General features: G+C 57.3%; 1 protein-coding gene across 2 annotated transcripts; it reads right to left on the bottom strand.

Annotated features, from left to right (window-relative positions):
* Positions 1-2,271: 2,271 nt before the first annotated feature.
* RPS6KA4 (ribosomal protein S6 kinase A4) lies at positions 2,272-15,202 on the bottom strand. Of its 2 annotated transcripts, none has more exons than XM_066251898.1 (17): positions 15,045-15,202; positions 14,870-14,941; positions 13,975-14,193; positions 13,768-13,883; positions 12,720-12,827; positions 12,403-12,483; positions 12,220-12,323; positions 11,977-12,127; positions 9,479-9,643; positions 6,036-6,164; positions 5,741-5,874; positions 5,552-5,645; positions 4,544-4,717; positions 4,257-4,451; positions 3,781-3,940; positions 3,412-3,575; positions 2,272-3,148 (listed from the first exon to the last, which is right to left on the bottom strand). In XM_066251898.1, exons 1-17 carry the CDS (start codon positions 15,097-15,099, stop codon positions 2,954-2,956), a joined length of 2,316 nt encoding a protein of 771 aa, XP_066107995.1. In that variant the 5' UTR covers positions 15,100-15,202; the 3' UTR covers positions 2,272-2,953. The 2 variants fall into 2 exon arrangements, with proteins under 2 accessions (XP_066107995.1, XP_066107996.1); XM_066251899.1 differs by having other exon boundaries at positions 14,916-14,941; positions 15,045-15,179.
* Between the last annotated feature and the right edge of the window lie 587 nt (positions 15,203-15,789).

Genomic DNA, 15,789 nt, shown 5'->3' with positions numbered 1-15,789 from the left:
TACTTAAACACACACACAGCACACACGCTTTGCTCATATGCACACTCATCCACACACACTCTCACACCCACACATGCTCACACTTACACACCCATGTGCTCACATACACAAGGGTGCGTTCCCACCACCACCCACTTCCGGGCGGCTTGTTTATTCCCAAGCTGCTGACACCACATCAGGCCGGGAAGCTGAAAGACAGACTCACTGAATGGTGAGCGCAGCAGGGCAGGGGCGCCCATCCGGTCCTCACACCCCAGGGGCCTGGACGCAGGACATTCAGGTGGAGGCGGAAGGAGGGACCTGTGGGCTGCGGGGGTGGGGGAGGTCCCCTCTCTCTGGTACAGACACTGGTCGCTGTCAACAGCAGACCTGCACCAATCCTGATGTCCCCAGTTCTCTTAGTATTTTCAAAAATTGAAGCTGTGGTTTGTGGAGGGTTTCCAGTGTGCAGGACGCCTTGCCAGGGGCCTGCTGCCCACTCGAGCTCTCCGAGGCAGGCGCTGTTCTATCCCCACCTCACTTGAGGCAGAGGAGACCCAGGCCCCAGTGGCTCTGTCCCTACTACCCACCTGGAAGGGGCAGTGCCAAGATTTGGACCCACTAGGCTCAGGTGTTCCTGACCACACCGCACCTCCCCTCACTGTGCCCCTCTCCCTCGGAAAGAGAACTCCATGGCTTCATCCTCTGCCTCCTCCACACAGATGCCCCACCCTGCCCTGCCGAGAGGGGACAGAGAGAGGGTCTTCCCTGCCACCCCTCTGGTGGGCCTAGCCAGACTGCAGGCTGGGGGGAGGAGGCGGGAGGCCCTCTGGAGACCACCGGGAGCTCTGGCAAGAAACGGGCGGGCAGGCAGGGAAGCAAGGACACGCTCAGCGGGTGAGCCGCGTCATTTTATCTTCAAGGAAACAGCATGTCGTGGATCTTGCCCGTGCTGCTGCGAGTCATATAAAAAGATAGGATCAGTCTGAGGGGCAGTCTGATCATATCTATCAAAGCCTTTAAAATGTGCCCTCATGGGCATATCCTGTAGCCTAGTGGTAGTCAACCTGGTCCCTACTGCCCACTAGTGGGCATTCCATTCATGGTGGGCGGTAGCAGAGCAACCAAAGTATAAATAAAAAGATAGATTTAACTATATATAGTAAGTTGTTTTATAAAAATTTATTCTGCCAAACTGAGCGAAAGTCCGACATAAAGTACTTGGTAAGGTCGTGGCAGAGCAACACCCCGGAGGGGCAGAGCATCGCCCCCTGGTGGGCAGAGCTTCACCCCTGGTGGGCGTGCCGGGTGGATCCCGGTCGGGCGCATGCGGGAGTCTGTCTGACTGTCTCTCCCCGTTTCCAGCTTCAGAAAAAATTTAGAAAAAAAAGGAAAAAAAAATCAACTAATATTGGGTCAGCGGTAGAGCATTTGCCTGTCTTGTGGAAGTCCTAGGTTCGATTCCCAGTCAGGGCACACAGGAGAAGCGACCATCTGCTTCCCCCCCCCTTCCCTACCTCTTCCCCTTCTGCAGCCATGGGTCAAATGGTTTGAGCAAAGTTGGCCAGGGGCACTGAGGATGGCTCCATAGTCTCTCCTCAGGCATGAAAATAGCTCGGTTGCGGGCAATGGAGCAGCAGCCCAGCCGGGCAGAGCATCTCCTGGTTGGAGCACATGGGGCACATGCAGGAATCTGTCTCTGCCTCCCTACCTCTCACTTAATGATTTTTTAAAAATCAGCCAATGAATGCATAAATAAGTGGAACAAATCAGTGTTTCTCTCTCTCCCCCGCCCCTTCTTCTCTCTGTAAATCAGTCAGTTAAAAAAAAAAAGCCAAGGACAAAAAGGGTACCCTCTTGGTCCTGGCCGGTTAGCTCAGTCAGTTAAGAGAGTTGTCCAAAAAGACAAGGTTGCAGGTTCGATCCGCACTCAGGGCACATACAAGAAGCAACCATTAAGAATGCACAACTGAGCAGAACAACAAATGAATGCTTCCCTCCCCTCTCCCCTCTTTCTCCCTTCCTCTTTGTCTCTCTAGAAATCAAAAGAAATTAAGCCCTGGCCAGATAGTTCAGTTGGTTGGAGTGTAATGCCAGCACACAAAGATTGCTGGTTCAATTCCTCAGTCAGGGCACATACAGGAGCAGCTCAATGTTCCTGTCTCTCTCTCTCAAAAAAAGAGGGTACCCTCTTACCATGAAGAGTCTGCCCCAAGTCCCACTGGCTGTCAGTTTGCCTGCCCCAAGACCTCTGCCCCCCAGCCCCACATATATACACAGACAGCACTGGCTGGATTTTTATTTTAATGTCAAAGGCACAGCCTGCCAGATGAGCTGAGGCAGTGTCTATGAATGCGCAGCCCAGACCCCCAAGGCTCCCACCCCTGCCAAGGCAGCTGTGCCAAAGGGAGGGGTAGGTAAGAAGGGGGCTGCCCCTTTTAGAGGGTCACCTTCCTCTTTCCTTAGCCCCAATAGGGGAGAAGCAGGTAACATAAAGTGAGATAACAATGCTTCAAGGGTCCCCCAGGGCCTCTCTCTGTACCCCCCAACACGGGTCTTTGGTGGACGTAATTGCACGGACAATCCTTAAAGTGACAGCTTGAGGGGTGCCCCTCCCAAGAGCAGAGCCTCAGGGGAGGACAGGAGGAGAGGTCCAGGTTTCTCTCTGTGGCAACTCAGTGCTTAGAAACAGGGAGGAGCCCTTCCCTACTGGAGTAGCCACCTGGGGAGAAGCTCCTTCAGCCTGCAGTCTCAGCAAAGGGCCCCACACACCCACTCCCCAGCAGGCCCCCTCCCTCCCTGCATCTCTAACTCTATCTGGTAAGACATAAAAAATTCTCTGCTTATAAAAATACTTCTGCTCTGTCTGGAAGTTGGGGAAGGGGAGGAGAGGGCACTCCCTCAGGATGGGGCAGAGCACACAAGGCTGGAGGCCCAGTCAGCCCCTGGGGGGCAGGGGTCACAGTGGCAGGGGCTAGGAGGAGGGCAGGGGCCCGTTGGCTCTGCGCGGGGCCCCCTTGGTGGCTGGGGCCCGGCCAGGGGCAGCCGGTGCAGGGGACACACGGCGGGAAGTGGTGGCGCTCCGCAGTTTCTGTTTCCGCCGCTTGGCCAGGGGTGCATTCTCCACGCTCTTCAAGAAGAAGCCCTCGCGCTTGCCCCGGTTGAACGCCTGAGAAGCTACAGCGTGAGTCCTCCACACACACCAGACGGCCTCCACTCCTAGATCCTGGCTTTGGCTCCCATCCTGGGCCCTCCCTCCCATGCCACTAGGGCCAGGCTAACACAGCCTCCAAAATCCTGCAAGGTCGGTTCCCCAACCGGCCATAGACCAGGACTGATCACCTCCCCTTCCAGGGCTTTGAGGACTTCGCCCCCAGAGACCCTCTCCAGGCTCTGCTCACACCGCACACCCATCCACAGCCCGTCACTCACCATGAAGGTGGCGTTGACTCCGGAGCGCACAGCCGGCCCAGAGGACTCCAGCACATCCGGCGTCCGGAGAGGGGGCGAGGAGCGTGCGCTGCCGTCCTGCAGCCAGGAGCTGTCCCGCAGGCCCTGGAGCTTGAGCCGCTTGGCAGGGTCCACGGTCAGGAGGCCTGGAGGGGGGGTGGGGAAGCGTGGAGGCAGACCGTGTGTACAGGCTGCCCGAGAGAGACCCTAACAAGCCCTCTCTCCTCCCAGACCGGTCCCCCGGAACCCAGGACACTGGACCCGGACCCAATGAGGATCCCTATCCCAACATGACCTGTGGCCTCCCCGCACCCCCACCCCCAAGCAGGACCTGTGACTCTGGCTCCGCACCTCGGACAAGCTCCTTGGCTTCCTCAGACACGCTCTGCCAGGCTTCCCCGTCAAGGGAGAAACGCCCCTCGCGGATCTTGCGCATGATCTCGGCCGCCTGGCTGTGCCCACCTTGGCCTGAGGCCCCCTGGAAGGGGACCTGCCCCGACAGCATCATGTACTGGCGGGTGGGGGGGGGGGGAGTGAGACTGGCCCAGTCTGGGGTCCCAGGGAGGCCAGGAGACTGACTCTCAGCCCACTCCCAGGACCTGTCACCCTCTGCACCAGGGTGAGTCCTGAGGCCCCCTGGCATGACCCTGACCTCCAACTGGGATACTCCCGCAGCCCAAGCCAGCACCGGGGCCATCCTGCCTCTGTAGTAGGACGACCTCTGACTCCAGCCTCATACCAAACTCTGCCCCCCTCACCAAGATGACCCCTGCTCCTGGCACCCCCTCAGGCGACCCTGAAACCTCCTTGGGGACCCCGTCCCATACCAGAATGACTCCGAGGCTCCAGAGGTCGCAGGACTCGTCGTAGCCCTGCTGAGCCAGCAGCTCGGGGGCTGCATACTGCAACGTGAAGCAGGGCGTCTGCATGGGCCCCGCGGGGCTCTGTGGGCGCAGCCGCGCGAACCCGAAGTCGATAATCTTCACCGGGGCTCCGGGAGTGTCGTCAGCATACAGGATGTTCTGCGAGGACGTCAGGCGGCTGTCAGAGACCGGCCCTCCGCGCTGCAGCACGGCCCCGCTGCCGCCACCGAGGGCCGAGGCCCTGCGCCCACCTCGGGCTTGAGGTCCCGGTGCACCACGCCGGCCTCCTCGTGCATGAAGCTCACGGCCGACACAAGGCTCCGCAGGATCTGGCTAGCCTCGGACTCGCTGAAGTGCCGCTTCTTGCGGATGTGCTCCAGCAACTCCCCGCCCCGCAAAAGCTCCAGGACCAGGTAGGTGTGCAGCTGCGGGCAGCAGGGCAGCAGGGTCACCCGGGGCGACCCCACCGCAAGCCAGGCCCCGCCTCCACAAGCAACAAGCACCGCCCAGCCTCAGGTCTCAGACAAGTTGGAGCCCCGACTTCTAGGCACCCCACAAGAATCACCCCTACAGTATTTACTCCAAGGAAAAGAAGAACCACCCCTACAGTCTTTCAGGCCAAGCCCCTTTGGCCCCCTTAAATCCTACGCCCCTCGGCCCTGGCCGGTTGGCTCAGCGGTAGAGCGTCGGCCTAGCGTGCGGAGGACCCAGGTTCTATTCCCGGCCAGGGCACACAGGAGAAGCGCCCATTTTGCTTCTCCACCCCTCCGCCGCGCTTTCCTCTCTGTCTCTCTCTTCCCCTCCCGCAGCCAAGGCTCCATTGGAGCAAACATGGCCCGGGCGCTGGGGATGGCTCTGTGGCCTCTGCCCCAGGCGCTAGAGTGGCTCTGGTCGCAACATGGCGACGCCCAGGATGGGCAGAGCATCGCCCCCTGGTGGGCAGAGCATTGCCCCTGGTGGGCGTGCCGGGTGGATCCCGGTCGGGCGCATGCGGGAGTCTGTCTGACTGTCTCTCCCCGTTTCCAGCTTCACAAAAATGAAAAAAAAAAAAAAAAAAAATCCTACGCCCCTCCCCGCCCTCCTCAAATTCCGTTCCCTCGGCCATCCTCAGCTCCGCCTTCCAACCCTCCAGCACTCCTCCCTTCAAATCCCGCCTGCGGCCCCTCCCACAGCTGCCTCAGACCCCACCTCTGTCCTCCCCGCCCTCCACCTGCAGTTATGGCAAACCAGCGGTCCACCCCAGCCCAGGAAGGCATCACCTGGTCTTGATGAACCTCATGCAGCTTCACCACGTTGGGGTGCAACTGGCACAGCCGCAGGGCGGCCACTTCGCGCTGAGTGCTCGCCTCCAGCCTGGGGGTGAGGCAGACAAGGTCAGGATGGACGACCTCCCGCCCCACCCTCCCGGATTCCACTCCTCCGGGCCCACCCACCCCAGGCCGACCTACCTGCGGCTGAGGATCTTGACCGCGAACTCCTGCCCACCCTGGCGCTGGCGGCAAAGGCGACACACAGAGAAGCTGCCTTGGCCCAGCGCAGGCTCCCGCAAATCCAGCTCGTACTGCTGGAAGAAGGGTGACTCCTGGGGGTAAGGGGGACGCGTCAGAGATCCCACGTGGGAGTCTTAAGGCCACAGCACATCCCATCTCCCAGGGGTTCCGATTTCACCGAAGTCACACGGAGGGCACCTGGTAGAGCCAGGTCTGGAATGCCAGAGCCCAGCACCCCCAAGGCACGACCCACCTGCATCATGGCGCTCCTGGCCACCGCTGCCCGGCCTGGCCGGTCTCCAGCACCAGGGGCTTCTAGCACATCAGTCATCACAGCGTTATTGTGGTCAAACAGGATGGACGGCGCCACAAAGGAGTATCCCTGGTTAGGGAGAGAGGTGGGTCAGGGGCCGGTGGGCATCCGGGCTGGAGGTGCAGGCTGAGTCCCTGGAAGGGCCAGACCTGGTGAGGAGGAGGGCAGGCAGAGGAAGACCCCAGACCAGGGGTCACTGGGAGATGTTGCTTTTGCATCCCGGTATACACAGATGTGGACATTTTATTCCAATTTGTTCTATGATCACTGGGGGTCGTGTCTGTCCACTACCGGTCTATGACTGCACCTTTCTCATCCCAATAACCCCACCCCAGTGCCAAGGACATGGCCTGGCAAAATATAGTGGTGCAAAAAGTGACAGGCAAATGCATGAAAGGACTGTGACCTGCACTCACATCCACTTAGCTTATGAGGATTCAACTGTGACCCCTGAGGACAAAAACATCTTAATTCCTTTCAAATCAAACATTGGCCTCCTCTGCAAGGGGGGCTACTGAGGAAATGTAAAGAAAAAATAAAGTTAACATTCTGTCTTTCCTAAGGATCCATGTCACGGCAATTCAAGGTATTCTCAAGGGTAATTTTAACAATGTGTTTTCTCCTAAAAAGGCAACTCCCCCACCCCCGTGCTCTAGCTTGCAAGCTCCACACAGGCGGGACTTTTGTCTGTTAAGTTCATCGATGTGGCCCTGGCCGGTTGGCTCAGCGGTAGAGCGTCAGCCTAGTGTGCGGAGGACCCGGGTTCGATTCCCGGCCAGGGCACACAGGAGAAGCGCCCATTTGCTTCTCCACCCCTCCGCCGCGCTTTCCTCTCTGTCTCTCTCCTCCCCTCCCGCAGCCAAGGCTCCATTGGAGCAAAGATGGCCCGGGCGCTGGGGATGGCTCTGTGGCCTCTGCCTCAGGCGCTAGAGTGGCTCTGGTCGCAACATGGCGACGCCCAGGATGGGCAGAGCATCGCCCCCTGGCGGGCAGAGCATCGCCCCCTGGCGGGCAGAGCATCGCCCCATGGTGGGCATGCCGGGTGGATCCCGGTCGGGCGCATGCGGGAGTCTGTCTGACTGTCTCTCCCTGTTTCCAGCTTCAGAAAAAAAATGAAAAAAAAAAAAAAAAAAGTTCATCGATGCCCCCAGTGCCCAGATCTGTGCCTGGCCCACGGTAGGTACTCAACACATATTTCTGAGTCATGAAATGAATGAAGGAATGACAGTAACCATTCATTCACATGAACCTTCTCAGAAATGTGAGACGACTGATCAAAAGACGTGTTTGAACATTCAGCACAGAGCAGCCACTGGTGAAAGCTTCACAGATGGGACTGATCTATCCAAATTTGATACTGACCTATTTTTTTTAAGATTTCATTTATTGATTTTAGAGAGAGTGAAAGGCTAGGGGAGGAGCAGGAAGCATCAACTCAGTAGTAGTAGAAGTTGCTTCTCATATGTACCACAGGCAAGCCTGTGGTTTTGAACTGGCAACCTCAGCATTTAAGGTCAACACTTTATCCACTGCGCCACCACAGGTCAGGCTATATTGACCTATTTTCTTTTTTTTCTTTCTGAAGCTGGAAACAGGGAGAGACAGACAGACTCCCGCATGCGCCCGACCGGGATCCACCCGGCACGCCCACCAGGGGCGACGCTCTGCCCACCAGGGGGCGATGCTCTGCCCCTCCGGGCCATCGCTCTGCCGCGACCAGAGCCACTCTAGCGCCTGGGGCAGAGGCCAAGGAGCCATCCCCAGCACCCGGGCCATCTTTGCTCCAATGGAGCCTTGGCTGCGGGAGGGGAAGAGAGAGACAGAGAGGAAGGAGGGGAGGGGTGGAGAAGCAAATGGGCGCTTCTCCTATGTGCCCTGGCTGGGAATTGAACCCGGGTCCCCCACACGCCAGGCCGACGCTCTACCGCTGAGCCAACCAGCCAGGGCTATATTGACCTATTTTTATAGACCATGTCCTATAAGCCAGGCCACCAGACACCGAAATTAAAACACACATTTCCTGCCCCCTGGGAGCTTCAAATCAGCTTCACTTGGGCTGTCTGGACACCTGACAAACTGCTCGGAATAAAGTGCTGTCTGCAGAGGGCAGGTGTGCAGGAAAGGGCAGCTCAGGGCACAGGAGTGGAGAAGACTTCAGAGGGGCAGCCCCAGACAACAAGGCTAGAAAGATAAGATCCGTGGGAGGTCGCTGGATGACCAAGAGTGGGGAGGACTCTCCACATAGAGGGAACTGCATGGGCAAAGGTACAGTGGTGTGTTGTGGAATCTCTGAGCTAAAGCACCAGTGGGACAATGGGCAGCGCTGAGGTTAGGGCTCAGAACAATGACCACACCACGTGGGCCTTATATGCCGACCAAAGGAGGTTAGCCTTGTCTAGCAGGCCGGAGCTTCTCAAAGTGGGTGGATGTGATATGGTGTGCCCATGAGCATGCAAAGCCACAGGATGAACATGGCACCTCTTCCTGGGTGTCCACTTAAGCAAATGAATAATTTAAAACAATATTTTCACATAACAATAATAATAAGGAGAAGGAAAATTAATGTAAATTTTTTTTTTTACAGAGACAGAGAGAGGGATAGATAGCGACAGACAGGAATGAAGAGAGGTGAGAAGCATCAATCATCAGTTTTTCGTTGTGGCACTTTAGTTGTTCATTGATTGCTTTCTCATATGTGCCTTAACCAGGGGGCGACAGCAAACTGAGTAACCCCTTGCTCAAGCCAGCAACCTTGGGTCCAAGCTGGTAAGCTTTGCTCAAACCAGATGAGCCCGCAGTCAAGCTGGTGACCTCAGGGTCTCGAACCTGGGTCCTCTGTATCCCAGTCCGATGCTCTATCCACTGCGCCACCGCCTGGTCAGGCAAAATTAATGTGAAATTTGAAGATAAATCATAAAGTTCAAAGATGTATCCTGCCTGACCAAGGTCGCTGGCTTGAGCAAGGGGTTACTCAGTTTGCTGTAGCTCCCCGGTCAAGGCACATATGAGAAAGCAATCAATGAACAACTAAGGTGTTGCAACACGCAACGAAAAACTAATGATTGATGCTTCTCATCTCTCCATTCCTGTCTGTCTGTCCCTGTCTATCCCTCTCTCTGACTCTCTCTCTTGTCTCTGTAAATAAATAAATAAATAAATAAATAAATAAGAAAGAAAGAAAACAATCTTTAAAAAAAAAAAAAGGATGTGTCCTGCCACAGTGGTCTCTATGACTGACAACTCTGGTACCCCACAAGTGGAGAGGTCTGGGGGGGGGGAGGTACAGAGTCCCGATCAGGACACAGGGCCTCCAGAGTCCGCATGAGTCCACCAGGGCCGAGGCTGGCTCCCCGACAGCCAGGGTTCCTTGAGCTCTCACTCACCTGGAAGATGCGCGAGTCCCCAGATGGGGGGCTGCCTGCGGGTGAGTAGACAGGCTCCAGCCGAGTAAACTCTTCTGCAAAGTTGCTCACGTCCAGCTCTGAGCGGATCTGGGGTCGGAAGGGAGCTGGAATCTTCCTGGCAGCCAAAGCAGCCCAGTCGAGACCCTGGAAAAAAGCAATGAGAGACTCGGGGTCTGAGGGCAGGAAGTAGAAACCCCTCTCCGCTGAGGCCGCTCTCGCCAGGCAGCTCCTCAGTGAGATAAGGTAATTCACATTTGGGGGGGGGGAAGGTGTTCTTCTTGCCTCCCCAGCTTCTCTTTCCCTCCCTCTGATAACCCAATCACTATTTCCCTTGGAGAAGCACCCTCCGCCACACTCGGTCAATTCTGGGACTTATAATAGACTTGGCTTGCAAAACAAACAAAATATTTTCCCCCTATGATACGTAAATCTTAAAGGATGTGGGCCTGGAATTGCTGGGCACAACTTCACAGTCTAATGAAATTTTAAAGGACGTGGGCCTGGAATTGCTGGGCACAACTTCACAGTCTAATGATGAGGTCCCCGGACAGAAAAGCGGAACCAGGATACAGAGAGATTCCTAGTGATGTAGGTTCCGCATGTGGATTCAGCCTCGCCTGACGTCAGCCCGCTTTTCCTCCGACTAAGCTAAAATATGCCTGTTTATGTTCGAGCTGGTGTGGCAAAGTCTGTTCCTCGCCTGCCCAACATTCCTTTTCCCCCTCTTCCTTAGTCCCACAGCCTCCATTTCGCTCCAGGAAGCAATGTGCAAACTAAGACAATATTTTATAAACTTCCTCGTAGTTATGGGTGACCAATAACTTTCAAGCAAATATTGTGAGGTGGGAATCAAGAGAAAGATCCTCGGGAGGAAGGTGAGCAGTTCGCAAGTGCCCTTTTGGCCCTTCCCCTCCTCTTCCCCCTGCCTCCTGTGGGGACATTGGTCTAGATAGCAGGTGCTCCAGAAGTCATCCTGGGCCATGAGGCGACCCTGCAGGTGGAGTCTTCATGGTAAAAATGGAGGAGCATTTAAAAAAAAAAAAAAGAGCTTGGATTCATGAAGACAACACAGCAGCCCTGGCCTGCAAACCTCTAGATTTCTTTTATGTAAGAAAACAAATAAATAAATAACCCTCTATCTTGTTTAGACCACTGTTCTGTTAGCAGCCAAATTCTATTCGATGGATATCACTATTTTGAGTTAGACTTTTTGTCACTTGAAGCCAAGAAGCCTGACCTAGACCTGAAGGCCCAGTTCTGCTCTCAGGGACCTCAGCATTGCTATCACCAAAGAGGCTGTCCTGAGAGAAGGGGGAATGAGGGAACATCCCTTCTGAGCATCAAGCCCTGAAGACCCTGGGCCTCTCTGCTGCGACTACTGGTCAACCCACTCCCAGCGCCCAGGGCCCAGCATGCGCTCAGGGCAGGCTGAGGAATTCACCTAAGGAAACTGACACTGCTCAGCCACTTCCCCCACAAAGCAACATCTTCACCGGGGAGGTTTAGATTCCTATCTGAGAAAGCATCTCCAAAGGCCCTTCTAGGCAGGTACCTGCAGGGAAGACTCAGAGAGATGACACTCGTAACAGGGTAACTGAGTGCCTGGCCCACAGTAAATGCCTGTGAGTGAGTGCTTTTGTTACAATGTCAGATGAGTGGCAAATCTGATGCCCATGTGTAAACAGAACATAGCGGTGAAGTGCATGGGCCTTCATCACCCAGACAGACGTTTGAATCTATGCTGTACTACTTCCAGGCTGAGTGCTCTTGAGCAAATTACTTAACCTCTCTGAACCAGTTTCCTCACCTGTAACGACGGAGATAAGGAGGATAGTTATGAGAGTTACGTGAAATAATGCAGGCAAAGGGCCAACACATAGTAGGTGTTCAGTTACAGGATCCTGCTAGGTAATGACACTGGCCATGCACAGCAGAGGTTTCACAAGGAAACAGAATTCACTCTGCACTGCATTCTAACCTGTGTACCTTCTTAGCAAGTAAACAAAACCCACGTGGCTAACTGACCATCCACCTGAATTCCAGGCACACAGACTGTACAAGGACAAGGAACAAAATGCCTGGGTGGATGCTGAGAACGTAAGTGTGGCTCTTAGTCCTGATTCGGGCTCACAGGAGACCTGGGATCTGTGTCCAGCTCTACACATTTACTGTACGGTCTTGGGCGGGTCACCTCCCTTCTCTAAATCTGTCCAATGAAAGGACTGGTGAATCCCTTCTCAAGCCCCTGGCACTCCTGACAGTCAATGACCCTAGAACTCCTTCCCCCAGGAACACATCTTCCGAGTTGCACTAGCAATGGATGAGAAAATAAGCCTGCTTTCCTGACCCGGGGATTCTTCTGAATCAAGTGAAGTCGGCCGTCTCAGACCGTCCATCCAGTGACCCCCAGCCCAGAGCAGCAGCCCAGCACATGGACACATGCGCAAAGAGGTGCGGAGGCGGCTCAGGAGCCTCACCTGGAAGAAGGGGTGGTTCTTCACTTCCTGTGCCCCCTGGGGCCCCGCACCCAGCCGCTTCTTGGGGTCCTTGCAAAGTAGCCGCTGCAGCAGGTCCTGTGCCACAGGCCCAATCCGAGGGGGGAAGGGAGGGGAGCACTTCAGGATCCGTCTGAGAGGATTTGGGGGGCGTCAGGGGTAGCGAGCCCCCCCCATATCCCTGACCAGCCACCTCAGCTGCCCTCCACATCCAGCCCTACTCACCGGGACACCTCCGCCTGAGTGTTCCGCGAGCCCTCTAGCGTGAAGGGCGAGGCCCCCGTCAGCAGCTCAAAGATCAGGATGCCCAGGCTCCACCAGTCCACAGCCTGCCGGGGCCCGAGCCAAGTGAGGGCCCGCCACCGGCCAGCCTCACGCCGCCCCCACCCCCACCCCCTGCCAACCCACCTTGCCATGCCCCGACTTGCTGCGGATGATTTCAGGGGCCATGTACTCAATAGTGCCACAGAAGGAGAAGGTCCGCTCTTTCTAGAAGGGCAAGAGGACCCATGTTGGACACCCAGCCGCTGCCAAAGCTCAGAGGAGGATTCCCTGGACTTGTGAGGGTTGGAGCAGTGGGAACTTCCTGAATACAGGGCCTGGGGCTATTTATCTCTGCACACACACACACCCCAAATGAAGGACCAGGCGTGGAGCAGGAGGAGACAGGAAGAAGGTGGCTCGTGGGGGAGGGGGCACAGTATGTGGAGATTGCCTCCACTCACCTCCTCTGTCAGGAACTCCTTGCTAAGCCCAAAGTCCGTGAGGACAATGTGGCCCTCGGAGTCAAGCAGCACGTTCTCCAGCTTCAGGTCTCGATAGATGATGCCCAGCTGGCGGGAGCAAGAGGGGCACTGAGGACCCTTCCGCAACCTCCCAGCTCGCCAGGTCGCTGCTCGGGAGAAGGGGGTCTCCAGGACAGGACTAAGCCGTGAGATAGGAAAGCCCACTTAAGAGGCAAAAGCAGGCCCTGGCCGGTTGGCTCAGCGGTAGAGCGTCGGCCTAGCGTGCGGAGGACCCGGGTTCGATTCCGGCCAGGGCACACAGGAGAAGCGCCCATTTGCTTCTCCACCCCTCCGCCACGCTTTCCTCTCTGTCTCTCTCCTCCCCTCCCGCAGCCGAGGCTCCATTGGAGCAAAGATGGCCCGGGCGCTGGGGATGGCTCTGTGGCCTCTGCCTCAGGCGCTAGAGTGGCTCTGGTCGCAACATGGCGACGCCCAGGATGGGCAGAGCATCGCCCCCTGGTGGGCAGAGCGTCGCCCCTGGTGGGCGTGCCGGGTGGATCCCGGTCGGGCGCATGCGGGAGTCTGTCTGACTGTCTCTCCCTGTTTCCAGCTTCAGAAAAATAAAAAATAAAAAAAAAGAGGCAAAAGCAAGGAAGCAGGCTTCCTTCCTTCCACTGGGGGCTGTTGGGGGAGCAGACCCCAAGGTCCCAGAGAGAGGAAGCCTACAATGAAGAGCACCGTTTCAAAAAGGCCTCGGAAGCCGAGGCGCAAGGTCTCCTTTTGAGGAAGCTCTATGAACATGCCCCAGGAGGCAGCCCCAAGGACCCCAAGAGGAAAGCCCCTTGGAGGAAGCTTCCTGGTGGAGGGGCCCTCCACCAGGCCGTGCTGAGGCTCTCCTTCCAAGAGGCTTGGGGAAGCAGCTACCGTCTCCACTACCTCCCAGGAAGCCCAGGGAGCGAGAGCCCCGAGGCCGTCGTGTTTGGAGGCCCTTTAGAAGGCCCGGACCCAGTGCCCATGGCAACAGGCACATGGCCAGGTCCTCACCCACCTTGTGCAGGTGTTCCAGGGCCAGCACGATCTCGCCTCCATATACGCGCACCTCCACCTCCTTGAAATGCTGGCGCTGGTAGAGGTGGGTGAACATCTCGCCGCCATTCACGTAATCTGGGGGGTAGAGTGGAGGTTGAGAAGCAGCCTCCATGGATGCCCCCAACTGCCCCCATGACTCCCGAGTCTGGCAGGAGCCCGCCCTTACCCAGGATGAGGTGCAGCTTGGCATCCGTCTGGAAGGCATAGTGCAGCGTGACCAGGAAGGGCGCCTGGCGCACCAGCTCCAGCACCGAGCGCTCCGTGCGCGTGTGCTCCCGCGTCTTGGCGCGCTGCACCAGGGCTGCCTTGCGCAGCACCTTCATGGCATACAGCTTCCCCGAGTCATGCCCGCCCACCTTCCGCACCAGGAACACCTTCCCGTAGGCTGTGGGAGCAGGGAGTGGGCAGAGGGTGGGCCGTGAGCGGGAGGGTGGTGCTGGCTGGTGGGTGTGGGAGTGACACCAACCCAGGGGAGTGTGCAAATCGGAGGAAGGAGCTGAGGTGAGAAGAGGGTGTGCAAAAAGGTGGCGGAGCCTTCTAAGGGAAAGGTGTGCACAGCACCTGGAGAGGGCTCAGAAAAACCAGGGAGGGAATATGCAGAGCAGGCTGAGGGGCGTGCGACTCCCGGAGGCCTGCTGTGCCAGGTGGGGGCAGGGCACATGCAAACCTGCGGATGATCAGACCGACCTGAAGGGATGCAAACCGAGGAAGGGAGGCAGCGGTGCACGGGGACAGAGGAGGATGTGCAAACTTGAGCTGGGCGTTTGCAAAGCGGGGGAGAGGGCTCTCACACCAGAGCAAGGCGAGGAGCTGTGCAAATCACTCAGGAGGGTTGCAAGCCCCCGATGGTGCTGACAAACCCAGGAGGCCCTTGCAGGAGGAGCAGCGCTGCGAGCGGCCATGCAAACCCTGGCAAGGCAGGGCAGGGCAGGCAAGGCGGGCTTTGCCAGGAAAGGGTGGGGGGCATTGCGGGTTGCCTGGCCCAGGCCCAGGCAGGTATGCTGGAGGGAGGCCCAGGGCACCCTGCCTGGTACATGTGCCCGGTGGGTAGGGGTCCTCACCTCCCGTGCCCAGCACCTTGAGCAGTTCGAAGTTCTCCACGCTCACCTTCTCTTCATGCCCGGTCAAGTTGGCTGTCGGCACAGGGGACGAATGAGCCCAGCCAGCACATGACCCCTCCCTGTGGCCCAAGCAGCCATCACCCTTCCCTGCTGTCCCTGGACGCCCCTGCCCCACCTTCTGTGATCCGCAGCTCCACTGCGCAGCCTTCCTCTTCGTCCTCGTCCCCCATGGTTGGCGGGTCGCTGGGGCCCCGCGCTGCTGGGCTCCGGGCGGGCGGCGCCGGTTACATGGCGGCTCCGGCCGGGGCGGGCGCTTCCTGGTGCCGCCTCCCAGCCAAGTCGGGCGCCGGCGCCGCCTCTCGGCTCCCCGCCCCACACGGCCTGAGTCAGGCGCCGGAACGTGACAGCGCCCGGCTGCGGGTGGGTGGGCAGGCAGGGGGCGGCCTGTCTCGGCAGCGCAAGCGGCGGGGATCAGGGCTACGCAGGCCCTGACTGCACACAGTTCTTCCTAGGACCTTGGAATACCCCTTGGGAGCCACGCCTGGGGTCCCTGAATGACCTGGAGCCCCAGTTGGGCAGATACTCCCAAGCCAAGTGTCTGCCCAGAGGATGCCTGTTGACACCAGCGGTACCTAGACACCAGAGGCTGGCACCGAGGGGCCCACACAGGTGCTTGAGAGCATTCTCCTCCAGGGTGCCATCCCAAGGGCAGCCCAACACTCTAAATCTTAGCCACCAGAAAGTAGTGAGGACTTCATAAAATTCACAACTCACCACCTTGTTTGTTTTGTTGTTTTTCTACCACCTCGCAATTTTTTTTTAATATTTTTATTTTATTATTACTTTTTTACAGAGACAGAGAGTCAGAGTGAGGGATAGACAGGGACAGACAGACAGGAATGGAGAGATGAGAAGCATCA

This window comes from Saccopteryx bilineata, chromosome 1, assembly GCF_036850765.1.
Source record: "Saccopteryx bilineata isolate mSacBil1 chromosome 1, mSacBil1_pri_phased_curated, whole genome shotgun sequence".
NCBI classification, from domain to species: domain Eukaryota; kingdom Metazoa; phylum Chordata; class Mammalia; order Chiroptera; family Emballonuridae; genus Saccopteryx; species Saccopteryx bilineata.
This window is presented reverse-complemented; position numbering and strand designations above follow the sequence as displayed.

Bases quoted from the DNA above. Each gene is read 5' to 3' on its own strand.
- RPS6KA4 (XM_066251898.1), bottom strand. From the start codon at position 15,099: ATGGGGGACGAGGACGAAGAGGAAGGCTGCGCAGTGGAGCTGCGGATC. The intron at 6,165-9,478 runs GTGAGTGAGAGC...CTCCCTAACCAG, and splicing joins GGGACTCGCGCATCTTCCAG to GGATACTCCTTTGTGGCGCC. The intron at 4,452-4,543 runs GTGGGCGCAGGG...ACGTCCTCGCAG, and splicing joins ACCGGGACCTCAAGCCCGAG to AACATCCTGTATGCTGACGA.